Source organism: Oncorhynchus mykiss, chromosome 2 (genome assembly GCF_013265735.2).
Source record: "Oncorhynchus mykiss isolate Arlee chromosome 2, USDA_OmykA_1.1, whole genome shotgun sequence".
Classification (NCBI taxonomy): Eukaryota; Metazoa; Chordata; class Actinopteri; order Salmoniformes; family Salmonidae; genus Oncorhynchus; species Oncorhynchus mykiss.
The window spans coordinates 29,677,804-29,698,510 of record NC_048566.1 but is presented as its reverse complement, the minus strand read 5'-3'; the positions used below and the strand labels follow the sequence as shown (position 1 = coordinate 29,698,510).

Sequence of the window (20,707 nt, the reverse complement as noted above, 5' to 3'; positions counted from 1 at the left end):
GCAATGGGTAGGACTTCCATCAGATCAACAGTATTGTCAGATGTCAGCTACTCCAGATTCCTGTTCATGCTTCACATTGAATACATATTGAGTGAAGGATGGAAGTGCACATGATTTCTCAACAGTACTGTAAGCCTACTTTTCAACTTCAAAAAGTAGAATAAATTATTGAATGACTGCATCCATCTGCAATTCAATCTTTAGTGTAACTCTACAAGATAACCAATTTCTCCTTTCTGAAAACCTCCCAATGAAGTTCCCTCTCGGCACCTGTTGTTGCACTACAACCTGCCATAGACAATTTTTCTCAATTGCCAACGGCGTAGCTACCTACATGTTCTGACTATTGCGCATAATGTAGCTAGATTACTCTGCACGTTTCTTCCCGAATACAGCTGACATGCTTCTCACTATACTTTTAATACCCGCAGCACCTTTCCGCAGAGCTCTCGACCAACAAAACACCGTGGTATGTTTCAGCTGCGGATATCTCGAAAAATACGCAGTCTTCCGAGATAGCAAGGAGTCGGCCCTCCCCACTTGAAACAGCCAGGAATGCAGTCCTAGAGGACAGTCAGAAGTTGTTCACCCCTGATCAGTGTGCTTTTACTCAGGCGCCATCTGGTGGCGTTGTATCAGCATCGCCAAGAACATTGGTTGAATCTTTGGCAGCCTTATGCTCATGCAGTGCACCTTTCATCTAGGCCAACTTTAGCACGTTTCAAACACAGGCATACATAGAATATTTGATATACAAGCGCACAGTACAAAAGGCCGTATTGCATAGTTGGTACAAATGTGCAAAAACAAAGTCACACACACAATCCCTTTTGTTTTTAATTTAATGAAACAAAGTACAATATCAGTTGTATATAATTGACTAACAGCATTTCTGAGACTCCACTTCAATGGCCATTATTCAGTCTGCATCTTTTTTATTTTTTTTCACATTAGTTTCATTTTCATCTGTTTCAACTCTGACCTGGGAGTGATGTTTCTTAGCTTTTGGCACTTTGGTCATATTCAGCAACTCCCTCATCCTCTTCAGAGACTCTGCAGATGTTGGTTCCCCAGGTTCCCCAGTCTCAGTCCAGCTGCTGTTAGGGTGGCTGAGGAGGGAGGGGTGGAGAGCTGTCCCAAACACTTCACCTAACTTCCTCTGAAAGCTGCCCCGTAGCGTGACAACCAACTCCTGGTCCTTTGAGATAATAAAAAATGCACATTCAATGTAATTTGTCTGGTATTTTTATCTGTAAATTCTCAGTTAAGTTTAGAAAATGCTTTCGGTAATGACATTTTGACTATATAAATGACATTTTAAAATATGTGACAACCTTTGAGTTCATCAACATGGTGTCGAAAAGGACCCAGACGTCAGAGACAAATTCGGAGGGGGTACGGTAAGGGGGTGATCGATGTTGTAGCAGCCTTCCATGTATGGAGTCAAGACATATTGAATCTGAGGGGGGCTGAAGAGACAAAAGTATGAGAGCTCTCATTTTAAATGTGCTAAATTATAGCAAAATATAAGGTTATTTACAAATATCACTAATGCCATTGAGTTACAATATGCCATTTTGGTCAGGACAGACTAATCAGAAAAATAAAACAACTTGTTTTTAATATATTTTCATACACACCTCAGCCATGCTGCAAAGGATGTTTCTGTCATTCTCACACCTTAGAAAGAGTAGGAGATGCTCACATTTCTGTTAGCAAAGAAAATAAGATCGGGTTAATGCCAGCATTGAATCTAAGAAGTTACCGGTCTAAAAGTTCAATTTAAAAATGTTATCCAACTCAGCAGGAGGATCCAAATTCAAATCCACAACGGGGTGAATCGTACCCTCTGGTCTGCTAGGCTGAGGCACATAGTCCTGTGTCTGTCATCACTGTAGGGGTCTGTGGTGTCAGCCAGGTCCTGACAAAGTGAACACTTCCACTCCTCCCTACCAGAGAGGGAAACAGACAGCACATAGCTTTAACACAAGGAACAGACTAGAGTATTCCCCTCAATATCAACTCCACCAAACTGGAACTTTACACAGAAACTAGTACTGTAATTCTTTATGGAGATTACCAGAAGGAAGGACCAATGGGTGGGATATGACAATCTTGGTGGTAGCCCCTCCCACACTCCACACAGAATAGCGAACCGCCAACAGTGTGGCAGGCCGCACAGGTCACATACTGGAGCAGTGGGGGACTCTCTGGGGAAGACAGGGCCTTAGTCCAGAGGAGGTTGTCTGACTCTGGTGGTGTGATGTCATCGCCATGGGACTGCAACAACAGCGGAGGGGATAGATCATCATCACTATCTTACTAAGCTAAAAAGGACAGTGTAAAGTGCTTTATCACTAACCTTAACCGACACTTTAAATCAGAAACAAAACATGTAGTGCAGCAACGTGCTTACCTGGTGGTCTTCTGCAATCTCTTGCAGAATAATCTCATCTTTGCTGGCCCCTTGGACGAGCAGGAACTGAGGAAGAGCGCCTCCAGGAGTGGGGGTGGAGATGGGTAGCCGAAACATCAAGACCCTTGGTTGCCAGTACCTGGAGTTGTTAACATTGTTGCCATTGGTCAAGCTCGGTGGCTCTGTGTTATTGGGTTGCCTGGTTGGCATTTCAGTGGCCACCACCAAACCTGTCCCGGTGGGGTTTGGAGAGGGGCCCTCCACCGAACCTGTCCTGGTGGGGTTTACAGAGGGGCCCTCCACCAAACCTGTCCTTTTGGGGCTTGGAGAGGGGCCCTCCAGTAGCACTCTAATGCGTGTTGGCAGCTCAGTTCTCCAGTTATTCACATGCCGATGAAGTGACCTGATAGCCTTAGCGTCCTCATGTTGTTGGTCATAAGCCATCTTTTTATTGTTGTGGGGGGCAGTACGGGTCCTACCCACAGAATAGGGTTTACTGTTAGGGTCCATGTCAGTTTCTTCTTTGGGGTGGTGGGTGTGGGTTAAGACACTGTGAGAGAGATGATTAGAGGTCCTCTCAGTAGACAAAGTCCCTGTGAAAGGCAGATCTGAAGAAGTACTGTCCGAGCAGGCAGCTGCTTTTCTATCACCCCAGGCTGACGGGACCTCCAACTCGATAGCACTGTCTGCCTCTGTGTCAGTCTCCAATTCAGTGACAGTAGAAGTAGGCTCGTTCTCCCTGGCCTGAGAGTTTAGGTCAGGGTCTGCCAGACCAGTAGGAGGCAGGCTTCTATCACAGGGGGAGTCTGCTAGTGCTTTAACCGGGAGGACGGGGATGGGGTTTACAGAGGGAGGCTGATGGAGGATCCACAGTAGCTGCGATTCTGGAAAGTTCCTATTCTGATGCTGAGCTACGGCTGCAGGAGAGGAGGAGCCAGAAGGTGGGAGGCAGATCTCTACAGGTGAGTATGAGTGGAACGTCCAGGACTTTCCATCTTTACCTCTCCGAGATCGTCCAGGGCCAGGTGGAGGAGTTGCCTTGAACATACCATAAAGTCTCGGTGTGGCTTCGATCAGTGGTTGGAGAGATGGGGAAGTTGGAGGCTGAACAGGGGATCGCTGGGCATGGTTTGTGGGGACCAACGCTGATTGGACATGAAGTTCAGGGACAAGTGATGGCTGGGCAGGGTTCGATGGAAGACAGAATGGTGAATTATGTATATTCAGGGAGGGGTGAGATGGTGCTAGTGTAGATGGGCAGGGCTGGGGTGTCACAGGATGGCTCAATGGAAGGTTTGAAGGGGTGTGGACAGGCAAGGAGCGATAAGGAGGAGGAGCACGGGAGGTGGAGGGCTGGGAAGTTGAGGGCTGACTGAGGGGGTTGGATGGGGCAGTGTAAGAAGGGCATGGGGGCTGGAGGACAGGGTTATGTGGAGGGGGAACAGAATGGATGGACATGTTAGGAGAACTGGAAGAGGTCTGGCCAGAGGGAGCATTGGGTCTTTCTTGGTTTTCCAGGGGGTTGTCTTGACTAACATGTGATTGGGCAAAGGGAACAATATCGCCCAAAAGTTTACCTGGAAAAAAGGAAGAAAAATAATACTATTGTAGGAGCGATGATATAAATGCGATGGTCACGACCAAACAGTCTCAAGCTTGCGTCCTGGGGTCCCATTCCCATTGAAAAAATTCCTTGGGTCGATTTTGGCATGTTATTTTAACAACACTAAAATGGGCAATACTAGACTACCACATCGTTATGTGGTAATCAATGCTAAAACATTTTTTTCCTGATTTAATCTAAGGATTTTGTTAAGATCCAAGCCAGCAAAGCCTACATGAATATGAGATTGAGTATCTTGATTTACCAAAGGAAGCTATTTGTTTCTTGAAGTCATCCGTAATCACCAGCTGCAACTTAAGCATGGTCCCTGGGGGCTCAGTACTCTGAGTCAAGAGATGCTGTAACTGGGACCCAATCTGTGGAGTGAGAGGAGCATGTGTCCATAGGGTTATACATGTGTGTTGATGTGGTAATGTTTGTGTGCAAAATTGGGGTCAATTTGGAATTTCTCAATTTAATTCAATTTCGAACAATACAATTGAATTTGCCACACCACACAGAAAGCAACATTTGAATGAATTTTAATTGAAGGAAGTAACATTTAATTCAAACCAATTGAACTAAGACATAAAACATGAAAGTATCATTCATTTGACAAATATTTTATCAAGAAGGATATGCCACTTATTGATACAAATAATACACACATACCATTTCAAATATTTGTCATGAGATGTTAGATTATTCCCTTCCATACTGCAGTGTTTGACCTAATGCATTCTGGGAAATGTATTCTGATATTTAAAAACATTAAGGGAATGATGAATTATTATAGAAAACCCACAACATGATTTTAGAATATTTCCAGACCACAGTAATAATTTTAAATGGTTTTAGGAGAATGAGTTTTTAAAATGAAAATGTTCAACCTTATGCTACGTGATATTGGTAACCATACATTATGTCAAAATAAACATTTCTATGGTGATTGGTTGGAAAAATAAGCCATTTGAATTTCACTGAATTTTATAGAATTAAATTCTACTTCCTTTCATTGAAATTCAATTCAAATTCTGCTTCATATGGGTTGTGGCCAATCCAAGTTCAATTCAAAGAGAAATTGGCAACTCAATTCAGAATGAAGTGTCTTTGGGGGAGTTGGGGGAGAAGGCACTCTCATATAAGCCAAAAGAAAAACAAAGAAATGTGTGAGCAGCTTTGTACAGGCAGAACAAGTGGGTCCCTACCTGCCCTTTGCAGGAGAGCAGGGCAAAGAAGTCCTCCACATTCAGGGCTTTCTCAGCAAAGTCAGCAACATACTCCTGCCTCTGCCCCAGTCTGTTTAGCGCACTCCGTCTCGTCTCGATCCCTGCCACCTCGGCATTACACATTGTCTAGGTAGACATGAGCAAGCATTTTATCGACTCAAACTGAGTAAAATCACATACACGTATGCACACACACACCTTCTTTAGCTTTCATGCATTGTGTTAGTCTTGTATAGCTGAAATACCTCTATGTTGCTGTAGAGCGACATGGCTCTCGATTTCAAGAGTTGAACAGTGGCAAGAAGCATTCTCTTCAGGCTCTCCCTCAGCTTTGACTTGAGTTGTGTTATGTCTAGCAATCTGCGAGTGGGAGAGAACATGTGGGTCTTTCCATGAAATGAATGGCTTTTGCATCCCTTTGATATATGCAGTACCAGTCAAAAGTTTGGACACACCTACTCATTCAAAGGTTTCTTTATTTGTACTATTTTATACATTGTAGAATAATAGTGAAGACATCAAAACTATGAAATAACACATATGGAATCACGTAGTAACCAAAGAAAGTGTTAAACAAATCAAAATATATTTGATATTTGAGATTCTTCGGGCAAAACAGAGATGCTTGTTCTAGGTCCCAAGAAACAAAGAGATCTTCTGTTGAATCTGACAGTTAATCTTAATGGTTGTACAGTTGTCTCAAATAAAACTGTGAAGGACCTCGGCGTTACTCTGGACCCTGATCTCTCTTTTGAAGAACATATCAAGACCATTTCAAGGACAGCTTTTTCCCATCTACGTAACATTGCAAAAATCAGAAACTTTCTGACCAAAAATGATGCAGAAAAATTAATCCATGCTTTTGTCACTTCTAGGTTAGACTACTGCAATGCTCTACTTTCCGGCTACCCGGATAAAGCACTAAATAAACTTCAGTTAGTGCTAAACACGGCTGCTAGAATCCTGACTAGAACCAAAAAATTTGATCATATTACTCCAGTGCTAGCCTCTCTACACTGGCTTCCTGTCAAAGCAAGGGCTGATTTCAAGGTTTTACTGCTAACCTACAAAGCATTACATGGGCTTGCTCCTACCTATCTCTCTGATTTGGTCCTGCCGTACATACCTACACGTACGCTACGGTCACAAGACGCAGGCCTCCTAATTGTCCCTAGAATTTCTAAGCAAACAGCTGGAGGCAGGGCTTTCTCCTATAGAGCTCCATTTTTATGGAACGGTCTGCCTACCCATGTCAGAGACACAAACTCGGTCTCAACCTTTAAGTCTCTACTGAAGACTCATCTCTTCAGTGGGTCATATGATTGAGTGTAGTCTGGCCCAGGAGTGGGAGGGTGAACGGAAAGGCTCTGGAGCAACGAACCGCCCTTGCTGTCTCTGCCCGGCCGGTTCCCCTCTTTCCACTGGGATTCTCTGCCTCTAACCCTATTACAGGGGCTGAGTAACTGGCTTACTGGGGCTCTCTCATGCCGTCCCTGGAGGGGGTGCGTCACCTGAGTGGGTTGGTTCACTGATGTGGTCATCTTGTCTGGGTTGGCCCCCCCCCTTGGGTTGTGCCGTGGCGGAGGTCTTTGTGGGCTATACTCAGCCTTGTCTCAGGATGGTAAGTTGGTGGTTGAAGATATCCCTCTAGTGGTGTGGGGGCTGTGCTTTGGCAAAGTGGGTGGGGTTATATCCTTCCTGTTTGGCCCTGTCCGGGGGTGTCCTTGGATGGGGCCACAGTGTCTCCTGACCCCTCCTGTCTCAGCCTCCAGTATTTATGCTGCAGTAGTTTATGTGTCGGGGGGCTAGGGTCAGTTTGTTATATCTGGAGTACTTCTCCTGTCCTATTCGGTGTCCTGTGTGAATCTAAGTGTGCGTTCTCTAATTCTCTCCTTCTCTCTTTCTCTCTCTTGGAGGACCTGAGCCCTAGGACCATGCCCCAGGACTACCTGACATGATGACTCCTTGCTGTCCCCAGTCCACCTGGCCGTGCTGCTGCTCCAGTTTCAACTGTTCTGCCTTATTATTATTATTCGACCATGCTGGTCATTTATGAACATTTGAACATCTTGGCCATGTTCTGTTATAATCTCCACCCGGCACAGCCAGAAGAGGACTGGCCATCCCACATTAGCTCTCTCCAATTCTCTCTTTCTTTCTCTCTCTCGGAGGACCTGAGCCATAGGACCATGCCCCAGGAATACCTGACATGATGACTCCTTGCTGTCCCCTGTCCACCTGACTGTGCTGCTGCTCCAGTTTCAACTGTTCTGCCTTATTATTATTCGACCATGCTGGTCATTTATGAATATTTGAACATCTTGGCCATGTTCTGTTATAATCTCCACCCGGCACAGCCAGAAGAGGACTGGCCACCCCACATAGCCTGGTTCCTCTCTAGGTTTCATCCTAGGCTTTGGCCTTTCTAGGGAGTTTTTCCTAGCCACCGTGCTTCTACACCTGCATTGCTTGCTGTTTGGGGTTTTAGGCTGGGTTTCTGTACAGCACTTTGAGATATCAGCTGATGTACGAAGGGCTATATAAATACATTTGATTTGATTTGATTCAAAGTAGCCACCCTTTGCCTTGAGAACAGTGTCATGACGTGGCACTTTCTGGGTGTAGAACGTGCCCCCCACCCTCACTCTCTCTCCTAAACCCAGGATTTGTTATCTCAGGTCATAAATTCCTGGCCGAGACGCTCTCCCCCTGGTCATGCAGAAAGAGAGGGAGAGCACAGAGAGAGAACAAAGGACTTCACTTAGCCAAACTCCTAAATCCCCAAAATGGGAGAATTAAACAATATCGCTACTTTTGAGAATGTGGGAAGGGTCCGTGGACACTTTAGGGACAGTTATGACGAGTGTGTTTCATTTGGTGATCTCATGAAGGACAGCAACTATCTCTCTTAAAGTGTACATTTCCTAGCTGTCAGGTTTACATCTAAATATTGTGAAACGTATGTGATTAAACATGAAACTATTTGTGTAAAGATGAAATGTAATGTTAACCTTCTAAATGAGAGTATGGATTTTCATATAGAGATTAACTAGTCAGTGGCCACGCCCACGTGAGCATAGACATTACGTCAGGGTCATGGACCGCCCTTTTCTACTGAAACGCATAAAACCCACTCCTGATGAAATTCACACCAGACCACGCAAACCCTGGTGTAAGCCAAGGTTGCAAATGGTTGAATTTCTAAGACCAAAACATGCCGGGTGACGCTGGGGTGTGAAGTGGTTTAAACTACAACTCTATCAATGGACAAGACTATACCACGTGGAGCATTGGCTACATGGCTGGAAATGATTAAACTCTGAGACTATCGATCCCTACAGAATAAGAGCAAATCTTAGACACAAATTACTAGTTTGCAGCTAGAAATTACGTAAACCTAGGAAGAGAATACACACAGCCTGAAGCATCTATTCTATAAGAACATTTCTGAATGGTACTCTGAAGTATCCATTCTAACCACCTACAACCACGAAAGACTGTGACCTCAATGAAAGTTAACCCAGAGACTCTGATGAACCTTACAGGACGATCGAGGATTCCAACAGAGAAGACAACAACGACATACGGGCGTAAATATGAATTGCAATTTATTTTGGAATGAGCGGTCGTTCATGTAAAGTATTAGCAATTTCTATGAGTGTAGTAATCCTCTATGAGTTTCCCGCTCTTGAACTGCACACCCCTTTCTTTTGTCGACCAAGCCGTCATATCGGCTTTGCCCTCTAGGGCCCTTTTCTTTGTATCGTTGTTAACAACCCAATGTATAATATCTACTGTTTGTTTTCATGTATTTCTGTGACTTGATTAGTTAGTAAATAAATAATTAAGCCAATTTGTATATCACTTATTCATAATTTAAGCTAGGGTTCGTGCAGATAACCAAGAATTTTACGACGTTCAGATGAGACTGATAGAAGGTAACAATTAATAGTCATTAATAATTGACTGCTATTGATATAAAAGATCTTCAAACTTTAAGAGAGTGGATTTGGGAGATAACCGCTCTATATAAATGAATGCTTCTGTGGTGCCCCAGGTTATTCATCTTTTAATTGTTGCATGGTTTAATTCAATCATGTAATCAATTAAACATTAGGTAATCGATTTGATAAAATAGCATGTCATATAATATAATCATAGTAAAGACACGACAACAGCTTTGCACACTCTTAACATTCTCTGATTCAGCTTCAAGAGGTAGTCACCTGGAATGCATTTCAATTAAAAGGTGTGCCTTATTAATAAAGAATTGATTTCCTTATAAATGCATTTGAGCCAATCAGTTATGTTGTGACACGGTAGGGGCGGTATACAGAAGATCTTTTACCAAATAGGGCGATCAAGTCCAAATTATGTCAAGAACAGCTCAAATAATCAAATAATTCAAGGCACACTTGAATTCATGAAATCAAGGCACAGTTAACCAGCATGGCTACCAATATTGTAATTTAATTCCTGTGTAATTGACTAGTTATTACCTGCCATCCATGTCCAGGAGGCTCTGCTTCACTGCAAATCTCTGCTGCCTCACTCTCTGCACCAGGGACTGAAGCTGCTCTTTCTGGCTAACCATTGCCTCATGAAGGAACTGGAAACTGCATGGGAATGGAAGGGGAGACTCAGGAGAAGAGACTTCAGCCCTGTTGAAATGCTTAAAGAATCCATCTTGTCCTCCTCTCGAAGTAATCACGTGACTTATTTTTTACCTATCGAATTGTGTTTTAGCGATTACTTCAAGGCCGGTAAGGATGCTTCTTCTACAGCATTTGAACTAGGCCCAACCTCACATTCCATGATACTGTATTTACAATATGCCAGGAAACTTACCTGTGGTTCCTGTGATCCATTAGTTGGCAGTCTCGACAGGTCAGCTGATCGCAGGTCAAACAGAAGAGCTTGATTGGCTCATGTTTGTGTGTGGGACAAAACACTGTGGGGGCAGAGACTCCTGCAGGGGAATACAAAAACATGATACATTCTAGTATATGAACATGCTATTTCAGTGCCCTGGTATTATCAACAAGTGTTTGATGACTGTGTCTGGCTCAGTCGGACCTCTAAGTCAATGTTTGGGAGGCCCAGGTCTTTTGTGCGCGTGTAGTGACCAGATAATAAAATATAACTTGAATATTACAAAGTGTTTGCATAAGATGGTATGATGCTTGTAAAAATCTTTGAGCAGATAAGATATGTCTGTGGATCATTTAATCAAATTCTACATGAGTAGAAGTCTCTGAAAAAAATAGCCATAATGCTCAATAGCATGGTATTGAGGGTATATAATTCTGGATGATGATTTTCTAGGGCAGACCTGTTGGGGGTTGGAGCCGGATAGTGTGGTCCTTCGTCACCTTCACTCTCCTGTGTGCAGATACACACTCCGAACACAGCGCCTCTCCACACTCCACACACCAGCCACTCGCCACGAACCCCTCACAACAGGTACACTGCAGTCACAGACGTGATGATGGAATACACAGAATTTGTAAAGGCATTCACAGGCTAGGGGAACAGCACTATCATTGACTGAGTTAATATTATTGAGTTATTCATATTAACCCCCAAAGTGTCTCACCTGGACATTACCAGTCCAGAGTTTGTTGGAAGAGTTCTTAATAAAGAGATTATCTTTGACTTCCAGAATATTAAATGGCAGGTCACAGGACGGACATGCTGGAGAGATAGAGAGATCTGGAGAGAGAGAGAGAGAAATAGACTATTGTTGTAATGTTGTAACATTTCCATTCTCCATTCCTGTCTAAAACACTGTGTGATTGTCTTGTGGGTTTCTCTGAATAGTCTTTGGCCTCTCCCCCAGATAATGATACTGTGACCTTGGAATTATAAGGTTCTATCTGCCAAAAGTCTAGTATGAGATATTGAGCATTCTCATATGTTGGATGTGGGTTGAGTAAAACAGTTCTATCTGGCACTGAATTATAAGATTAATTTAATTTCAAAAGAAAAGCCATGTAATTGTTAAATAAAGAGTATCCCCTCCATCCTTCAAACCACATAAATACATTTATTCATGTTCACCATATATTTGTTAAAGCAATAGTTCACTAAAATGTCAAATACACCATGGATAACTAGCAACATGGCTAAAGCTTAGCTCTGGATGAGTAAACTGGTATATTGTTCTGGTCTTTGATGCCCAGTGCAAGCAAACTACTTACTAGTTATCCATGCAATCTGGTAAGTTTGTATTTTCAGTGAAATATTCTTTCAATATCTATATAGAACCAGATAAAAACAGGGATGCCTCGCCAATGGGGATTTAAGGGATCATCCAAGGTACCTGTATTTACTTATTATTGCCATAAAGAGCAGAAGTTGTGGCCAGTCATTATTCTACAAAAGTGGTGAAACAAATCAAAATAATTGCAAAAGAGCGTCAGAACCCATGATATGAATAATCAAGGACATGGAACTATTGGTTTTATCAAAATGTATAGTTTTAAATATGGAGTCCCAGATCTCAGAACTGTTTTGTTATGTCTTCCTCTTTCACGACATCACTTTACATCATTTTTTATTGGAAACCCAGCATTGTGTGATTGAATTGCAAATAGAACCTTATAAAACCAAGTTCAAAGCAAAGCTGTTTGTGCAAATAAAACTTCCTATATAATTTATTTTTTTCCGTCGTAAATTGACTTTTTCCAATAACCTGAGGTCTCACATGTGAAGACCATCTAAAGAGCTGTGAAGGACACCAACTAAAGTCAAGAACAACTCTAACTAGCTATGTGAATAACTAATTTTTGACCAAAATGTCAGAACAGTCCTTATTCCAAGGGCTCGATACAGTAAATTCACCAAACCGATGTGTTCAACAAAAGTGCTTCATACCTTTCTGCAACCCTGGATTGTCTGGGGGCAGGCATGCTTGACATATAGAGTGCAAACAGGGAAGAAGTTGGGGATATCGCTCGTGGTTTAAAGTTAACCCACAGAGGACACAATTTCCATAGGTTCCCGATTCTTTCACTACGTTCGGCCCAAACGGAAAGTCACCGCCGCTTTGCCCGCCATGGTTCATCTGTGTGGAAGAGTCATTCGGGATAAAATAGCTTTTAATGAGAGAAAAACGAGACATGCATTACTATTCATAATCATAACGTATGTATATTTAAGGCGAGACTTACCTCTATTGATGATTGTTCGCACGCAAATGAGAATAAAAACCGTTAAACTGTTTTTGTATTTACCTTGCGCAGGTTCTAAACCAGGGCAGGCTACTCCGGATATTCTTTCAGACTGAAAAAAACATTGTAACGGAAGAAGTTTGGTCAAAGATAGTCCAGCTAGGCATAAACTGCTTCTCCCGATCACGACGGTTGCATTAGGCGAGGTCCATGGCGACGTTGGCTAGCTAAACTCATGCGCAGAATCACGTAAACATTGGTCTTGCGCCGAACTGCGCATGTGCAGGCCGTCAAAGGCCTGCACATTCCACATAAATTCGTTTTTGACGAAAATGTGACAGTTTGTCCCCTTCACGAGGTTGGAGTTAGAAATTGTTCAACAACTTAAGACATTGGCTCCAATTTAGGTGTGCCTTTAGAGGAAATGAACAACTAAGGAAGAATGTTTTACTTCTCATTGGACTTGTTCAAAGTTGCAGCAGACTGCAGGCGACCGCCGACTGACTGATCTACAAATCACCTTCCATCATAAATAACTACTCTTTATTATTTTTAGATCAGTCCATTTAGCCACGATACATTACAGTTTTGATCCTATCGAGCACGGCCCATTGACTTCTCAAACCCAAAGTGCAGGCCTGGTCTGTTTAGCAAGCCTTCCCGGAAGTCTCGCAATGTTGCACCTCTGGGTTTAGAAACTCTCTGGTTCGGTTACTTTGAGCGAGACGTTGCCGCATAACCACTGATCAGATTACTCTACCTCTAATTCTGACATTAGCTCTAGGAATGACATATTATCAGATCCAGAGTCAGTAGGTGGAGTCAGACCTACATAAAGGAGTAGACTGTATAGTGTTGCGTATTCTAGAGTTGGTAGCTTTCATGATATTGGCCTAGCCTATACTTATGATATAAAAAAAGCATGAATAACACAAAACAGGTAACAAAATGTAAAGTTTTATTCAACAAGTTATACAATTATCATGAACATAACACACATACTATGTTTCATTTCTAGTCATTTGACATGTTGGTTTTAATATGCGTGACAACAATGTAAATAATGAAAACATAAATAGCATGCTATTATCCATAAGAACTGACATAACAATGAAGTTGAAATAATAATGTTGGGTAATTGCAGATGAAATAGAAGACTATAATGTAAACCTTTCATTTAACCATCCAATAGGCCTACAACTTTATTAACCCTCTCTGTGGCAGACACATAACAACCAGGTGTGAACAGCCAGGGAGGAGGAGTTAGGGAGTTAGAATACTAGGATGGGGTGGGTGGAGGGGCCCAGGTTAAAGTGTGATTTTCTGGGTGGAGTAAACTGTTCCCTTAAGTGGTAGGTTTCCCAAGATAATGTTTGACCAGCTCCTCACTGTAGAACGCAATTACACTTGATTGTCTTCTCCTGGCTCCTCTGTCCGTATTGAATGGTGGCCAGTGTCTGGACTAAGTTCCAAAAGTTCTCAAAGGAGACCCCCCTTCCATCCTTCACTCCAATCTGCTGCAGCAGCTGGCTCAAGCCTTGTTCATCTCCTGCTGTCTATTAGAAAGGGTATAAAGTTATAAAGTCCAAAAGTTATGGGCGGGGTTACAAAGTTGTCTGTCAGAAGTATTACAATGTAAATGTACTTTTAATCTGTCTGGCAGCATATATCAAGACTTGGCATATGAGGGTGCAGTGGGATAGCCGATGGGTTGGACGATACTTTTCTCGTCAAATATCTTGAAAAAACATACACTTAAAAACTGGAAATCAACCAATCCTTCATCGTTAACACAATGTTGAAAGTATATGGGTGACAGAGAAATAAAACGGTAAAGTTTGAGGCCATGTGGCAGAGAGTGTGGGCGCTGGAGATGGCGGCATGAGCATGTGGGTCTGGGCAGGTGTGATGTAGTTGATGTTTGTGTGATGTTGTCATTTGTATGTTTTGTTTAAAAAACATATATATTGAAAAAAAAGGGTTGAAAAATATAACATAATTTACGGTCCATATTTAAATAGAGCCATCCAAACACCCCATCAATCCACCCTCCATGAATCAGTAATGGCTGGATAGATGTAAGCATGTAATTACGCAATGTATCCAGTTGAACTAGGTGGAGCCACAACCTAATTCCAATCCTCTCAGATCCACAAGGGGGAGGCAACACACAGCCTGATGGTAGAGATTAGACTGCTAAGGGATCATTTTGGGATTGCACTTCTATTTGTTCAGGGGTTGCCATAGAAGGGAAGAATTTATCAATCAAAATGAGGGACCTCTCCCTGGCCCAATAGTTCAAATGCATTCTTCCTTCATCCTTTCCTTGGGATAAAAATGAATATAACATGGCTGGATAGGTTTAAACCGGGGTTAAACTACACAGATTTCCTGAATTCAGTTATGTCAGATCAGTGATTACCGCAAGGAAGGAACATATTGGAAATATTGGAACAGAGTCGTACTTTACTGTGTGGGTTCATATTACCTTATCAAGGGTGGGTAGCTGTGTGGAGACCAGGGTCTGGAACTCCTCTGTGGTTAGTGTGGGGGCATTGTTGGCTGCAGCACCATGGAACTGACTTACCAGGGTGTTCAATGCCAACTCCAGATCTGAGTACTTGTGGTGTGTGAGAGAGAATAACACAAAGATTAAGAGCAGATTTGAAGGGAAGTATACACTTTAATAGTGTATGACAGAAATTGTACTATGCATAACACAACATAATCATGAGTGTAAGTTACTCATTTGCAATCACATTATGATCAGTATCCTGCACAGTGCATACCTGGTAGTAAAACATATACGTGTCACACACACTACTGTTAGGATAATGTTTACCCAAGAACAATATCAAGATGTGTTAAGCCTCAGGGCTAGTCATGAACATTGTTTAGGGCGTGTCGCTTGACACACCCTTATGATAAAATTACCTGTACTCTTGAAGCATTTGAATGGAGTTCCCCAGTTGTAATTAGTTAAACCGCTATTACTGACATTTCCTAATTTATTTGATATTTCAGCAAATGTTGATTTATCTGCCACAATATCTGCATCATCATGGGAAAAACATTAATGGCAGAATCTCAGATTCAGAAAGAATTGGTACAATTCCAAAATTCAATTGAGGGTGGATTGTATAGGATTCTGAAGTGTTTCATTTGTTTACATATACACTGAGTGTACAAAACATTAGGAACTCTTTCCATGAGACTGACCAGGTGAAAGCTATGGTCCCTTATTGATGTCACCTGTTAAAACCTCTTAAGGATCAGACTATTTTTTTCAATTTTCGCCTAAAATGACATACCCAAATCTAACTGCCTGTAGCTCAGGACCTGAAGCAAAGATATGCATATTCTTGATACCATTTGAAAGGAAACACTTTTACGTTTTTGGAAATGTGAAATTAACGTAGGAGAATATAACACATTAGATCTGGTCAAAGATAATACAAAGAAAAAAACATGCAGTTTTTTTCCCATCTTTGAAATGCAAGAGAAAAGCCACAATGTATTATTCCAGTTTAGAAGTAATTTAGATTTTGACCACTAGATGGCAGCATTGTATGTACAACGTTTTAGACTGATCCAATGAACCATTGCATTTCTGTTAAAAATGTTGCATCAAGTCTGCCGAAATGTGCCTAATTGGTTTATTAATACAGTGCCTTGCGAAAGTATTCGGCCCCCTTGAACTTTGCGACCTTTTGCCACATTTCAGGACTCAAACATAAAGATATAAAACTGTATTTTTTTGTGAAGAATCAACAACAAGTGGGATACAATCATGAAGTGGAACGACATTTATTGGATATTTCAAACTTTTTCAACAAATCAAAAACTGAAAAATTGGGCGTGCAAAATTATTCAGCCCCCTTAAGTTAATACTTTGTAGCGCCACCTTTTGCTGCGATTACAGCTGTAAGTCGCTTGGGGTATGTCTCTATCAGTTTTGCACATCGAGAGACTGACATTTTTTCCCATTCCTCCTTGCAAAACAGCTCGAGCTCAGTGAGGTTGGATGGAGAGCATTTGTGAACAGCAGTTTTCAGTTCTTTCCACAGATTCTCGATTGGATTCAGGTCTGGACTTTGACTTGGCCATTCTAACACCTGGATATGTTTATTTTTGAACCATTCCATTGTAGATTTTGCTTTATGTTTTGGATCATTGTCTTGTTGGAAGACAAATCTCCGTCCCAGTCTCAGGTCTTTTGCAGACTCCATCAGGTTCTCTTCCAGAATGGTCCTGTATTTGGCTCCATCCATCTTCCCATCAATTTTAACCATCTTCCCTGTCCCTGCTGAAGAAAAGCAGGCCCAAACCATGATGCTTGCACCACCATGTTTGACAGTGGGCATGGTGTGTTCAGCTGTGTTGCTTTTACGCCAAACATAACGTTTTGCATTGTTGCCAAAAAGTTCAATTTTGGTTTCATCTGACCAGAGCACCTTCTTCCACATGTTTGGTGTGTCTCCCAGGTGGCTTGTGGCAAACTTTAAACAACACTTTTTATGGATATCTTTAAGAAATGGCTTTCTTCTTGCCACTCTTCCATAAAGGCCAGATTTGTGCTATATACGACTGATTGTTGTCCTATGGACAGAGTCTCCCACCTCAGCTGTAGATCTCTGCAGTTCATCCAGAGTGATCATGGGCCTCTTGGCTGCATCTCTGATCAGTCTTCTCCTTGTATGAGCTGAAAGTTTAGAGGGACGGCCAGGTCTTGGTAGATTTGCAGTGGTCTGATACTCCTTCCATTTCAATATTATCGCTTGCACAGTGCTCCTGGGGTGTTTAAAGCTTGGGAAATCTTTTTGTATCCAAATCCGGCTTTAAACTTCTTCACCTGCCTGGAGTGTTCCTTGTTCTTCATGATGCTCTCTGCGCTTTTAACAGACCTCTGAGACTATCACAGTGCAGGTGCATTTATACGGAGACATGATTACACACAGGTGGATTGTATTTATCATCATTAGTCATTTAGGTCAACATTGGATCATTCAGAGATCCTCACTGAACTTCTGGAGAGAGTTTGCTGCACTGAAAGTAAAGGGGCTGAATAATTTTGCACGCCCAATTTTTCCGTTTTTGATTTGTTAAAAAAGTTTGAAATATCCAATAAATGTCGTTCCACTTCATGATTGTGTCCCACTTGTTGTTGATTCTTCACAAAAAAATACAGTTTTATATCTTTATGTTTGAAGCCTGAAATGTGGCAAAAGGTCGCAAAGTTCAAGGGGGCCGAATACTTTCGCAAGGCACTGTACATTCAAGTTCACAACTGTGCACTCTCCTCAAACAATAGCATGGTATTATTTCACTGTAATAGCTACTGTAAATTGGACAGTTCAGTTAAATTAACAAGAATTTAAGCTTTCTGCCCATATCAGATATGTCTTTGCCCTGGGAAATTTTCTTGTTACTTACAACCTTATGCTAATCACATTAGAGCACATTAGCTCAACTGTCCCGCGGAGTTTAAATCTACTTTAATTAGTGTATATGAAGGGGAGGAGACAGGTTAAAGAAGGATTTTAAAGCATTGGGACAATTGAGACATGGATTGTGTATGTGTGCCATTTAAAGGGTGAATGTGCAATTCAAAATATTTAAGTGTATGTAGTAGGTGCCAGGCATACCGGTTTGAGTGTGTCAAGAACTACAATGCTGCTGGGTTTTTCACACGCAACAGTTCCCGTCTGCATCAAGAATGGTCCACCACCCAAAAGGACATCCAGCCAATTTGACACAACTCTGTGAAGAATTGGAGTCAATATTGGCCAGTATCAATGTGGAACGCTTTCGACACAGTGAAGAGCCCATGCCCAGATTAATTGAGGCTGTTCTGAGGGCAAAAGGGGGTTATTCTAATGTTTTATGCCCTTAGTGTATATTTCAGCAGAATTTTATTAAACTAATGGTTGACTGACTGATTCATTCATTTAACAATCCCACTCAAAGCGTTGTAGCACACCCCGTCAGTCTGCACTGGCAGCTCTCACAGATTTACCTTCTGGGTGTTGGCCAAAGCTGTAGAACGTTATTCCTATTCATCTCGGGTAGCCTTTTGCCATACATTGTATATCCATGCGCTGAACTTTGGGCTCATTAAATCCCACTGTACTGCACCTATTATATGTGTGAGGCGTCAACTTTTACTATCAATGGTGGCTAGAAACCAATTTTCAATGCAATAAATGCAGATATCATTCAAATAGCCACGCAAAATTAGACGTTCCTCCTTAACAAAAAAGCGTATCGAAACTGTGCATGCAATGGACCCCATTCCAGCGTTTCCCTAGAAAGGGGTGCGTGAACCTGATTGATTCCCCGTGCTTTCTATTACTCTGCGCCGAATGTCGAGGCACAGGGCACCCAACTGCTCCAAAATAACTGGCACCCAGATTGCGAATTCCGTGTCAAAATGAAATCCACAAGACCAGTGAGCATAATGTAGGCTAATGATATACTCTGGTAAAATAGCTCAATTGGATTCGATTTGTTACGCTCTAACATGCTAGCGCTTTATCGTACATTATGCGCTGATGTCAGTTTGCACGAAAGTCCTATAGGTGAGAGCCGGCGCCCTAGCTAATAAACTTGATTACAGTCTCCTGTCCGTTTGAATCACAAATTCTAAATATCAAAATAATAAACAGATAATTATTGACTTAAAGATGATTAATGGTAAGAAAACCACTCTTACAAGGTGATATATCATACCTTGGTCGCCATTGAGTCCGTTTTGGTCTGTCCAGTCAAGAGGAAACTTTTCTTGTCAGCGTTCCATTGTCATCCTGGCTGGAATCTCGTATCCTCCCACACACACACACAAAAAAAAAAAAAAAACTGGCATCAGACAAGGAATGGGGAGGAGAAACATCGACATTTAACACTGGGCCTGTATAATGAACTGAGGGTGGAAACATGAGACGTGTGCGTTGTTATTCAGTTTACATATGTATTGTACTTTTTAATTCAAACTTTGTGGGCGTTTACCACCCCATTTACAAAGTCATAGTGTCCTTATCTGTTTCCAACTTTCCACAGAGATATACAAATATGAATATCACAAAACAGTCTGACTAACATTATAAAATGTAAATCTTAAATAATGTATTTATTCTCTTAAAATGGTCCTAAAATGGTCAATCCACAATCCATGACATCAGCTTGTACTATTCATCTTTCAAATAACTCTAAGGTCATTGGCCCTATAGCATCTAAGGTTATCATCAGTTTGATTATAAATGAACCTCTGGGGTGCGGGTGATTCATGCAGTGCATTCCAATGTTACTAAATCATAAATGGGGGGAATTTAACCAAAACCAAAGCTCATTTACATTCTAGATTTGGAGAACACTTCAAATGCATCTAAAAGTTCACTATGAAGTTCCCCTATTTTATTTGCTCATCCCTATTAGCATCTGTAGCCTCTTTATCACAGACTGCAGTGTTCTGAGCTGAGCACAATTAGTTCCTTCTGAATGTAAGTGGAGCTGGTTGGTTTTAAGGTGGTCATCCCTGAGAAAGTTGCGGTTGTGAGTTGTGGTCAAGGCTGTGGACTGTGACCGTTCTCAGGGATCCATACTGAGTGGTCAATCTGGCCAGAGGTGATAGAGTGAAACAAGGCGTCACTGTATGAAGTGTCACTCTCGCACCCTTGGATCTCCAGCCCCCCCGCTCACACAGATGGCCGAGAGGGACAATGTTGGGTTGGGGTTGTGGTTATACTCATGGTCACTAGGCTCAGAGTGGTCCTGTTCTGAGTAGTCTTGGTAATGAATGCTCAAATAAATGTCAGATCATGTTCATTCTGATGGTAATGATAGTAGTGATCATATTCATAAATATGAAGAGTCACATCTCCATTACCTGTGTTCAGAGTCAATGGGGGGGACTGATATGACCACTACTGTCTAGAGGTCGACAATTATGATTTTTCAACGCCGATACCGATTATTGGAGGACCCAAAAAAGGCGATACTGATTAATCGGCTGATTTTTTAAATGTATTTGTAATAATGACAATTACATCAATAATGAATGAACACTTATTTTAACTTAATATAATACATCAATAAAATCAATTTAGCCTCAAATAAATAATGAAACATGTTCAATTTGGTTTAAATAATGCAAAAACAAAGTGTTGGAGAAGAAAGTAAAAGTGCAATATGTGCTATGTAAGAAAGCTAACGTTTAAGTTCCTTGCTCAGAACATGAGCACATATGAAAGCTGGTGGTTCCTTTTAACATGAGTCTTCAATATTCCCAGGT

At 41.8% G+C, this 20,707-nt stretch overlaps 2 protein-coding genes across 3 annotated transcripts; both read right to left on the bottom strand.

The window, feature by feature from the left end:
• Positions 1-824: 824 nt before the first annotated feature.
• On the bottom strand, positions 825-12,656 carry LOC110486279 (transcription intermediary factor 1-alpha). Of its 2 annotated transcripts, none has more exons than XM_021557752.2 (15): positions 12,484-12,656; positions 12,125-12,314; positions 10,845-10,960; positions 10,581-10,716; positions 10,097-10,217; positions 9,748-9,864; positions 5,494-5,608; positions 5,228-5,374; positions 4,285-4,396; positions 2,417-3,993; positions 2,081-2,280; positions 1,847-1,949; positions 1,641-1,709; positions 1,335-1,469; positions 825-1,198 (listed from the first exon to the last, which is right to left on the bottom strand). In XM_021557752.2, the coding sequence occupies exons 2-15, from the start codon at positions 12,312-12,314 to the stop codon at positions 920-922; spliced, it is 3,417 nt and encodes a 1,138-aa protein (XP_021413427.2). In that variant the 5' UTR covers positions 12,484-12,656; the 3' UTR covers positions 825-919. The 2 variants fall into 2 exon arrangements, with proteins under 2 accessions (XP_021413427.2, XP_021413419.2); XM_021557744.2 differs by having other exon boundaries at positions 12,421-12,643.
• Positions 12,657-13,360: 704 nt separating this feature from the next.
• Positions 13,361-19,304, bottom strand: LOC110486269. Its single transcript, XM_021557732.2, has 3 exons — positions 19,150-19,304; positions 14,909-15,040; positions 13,361-13,976 (listed from the first exon to the last, which is right to left on the bottom strand). Exons 1-3 carry the CDS (start codon positions 19,159-19,161, stop codon positions 13,806-13,808), a joined length of 315 nt encoding a protein of 104 aa, XP_021413407.2. The 5' UTR covers positions 19,162-19,304; the 3' UTR covers positions 13,361-13,805.
• Between the last annotated feature and the right edge of the window lie 1,403 nt (positions 19,305-20,707).

Bases quoted from the DNA above. Each gene is read 5' to 3' on its own strand.
- LOC110486279 (XM_021557752.2), bottom strand. From the start codon at position 12,314: ATGAACCATGGCGGGCAAAGCGGCGGTGACTTTCCGTTTGGGCCGAAC. The intron at 10,961-12,124 runs GTATGAAGCACT...CTCTCTCTCCAG, and splicing joins CAATCCAGGGTTGCAGAAAG to ATCTCTCTATCTCTCCAGCA. The intron at 5,375-5,493 runs GTATTTCAGCTA...ATGTCTACCTAG, and splicing joins CGCTCTACAGCAACATAGAG to ACAATGTGTAATGCCGAGGT.
- LOC110486269 (XM_021557732.2), bottom strand. The intron at 13,977-14,908 runs GTAATATGAACC...CCTTTCTAATAG, and splicing joins AGCTACCCACCCTTGATAAG to ACAGCAGGAGATGAACAAGG.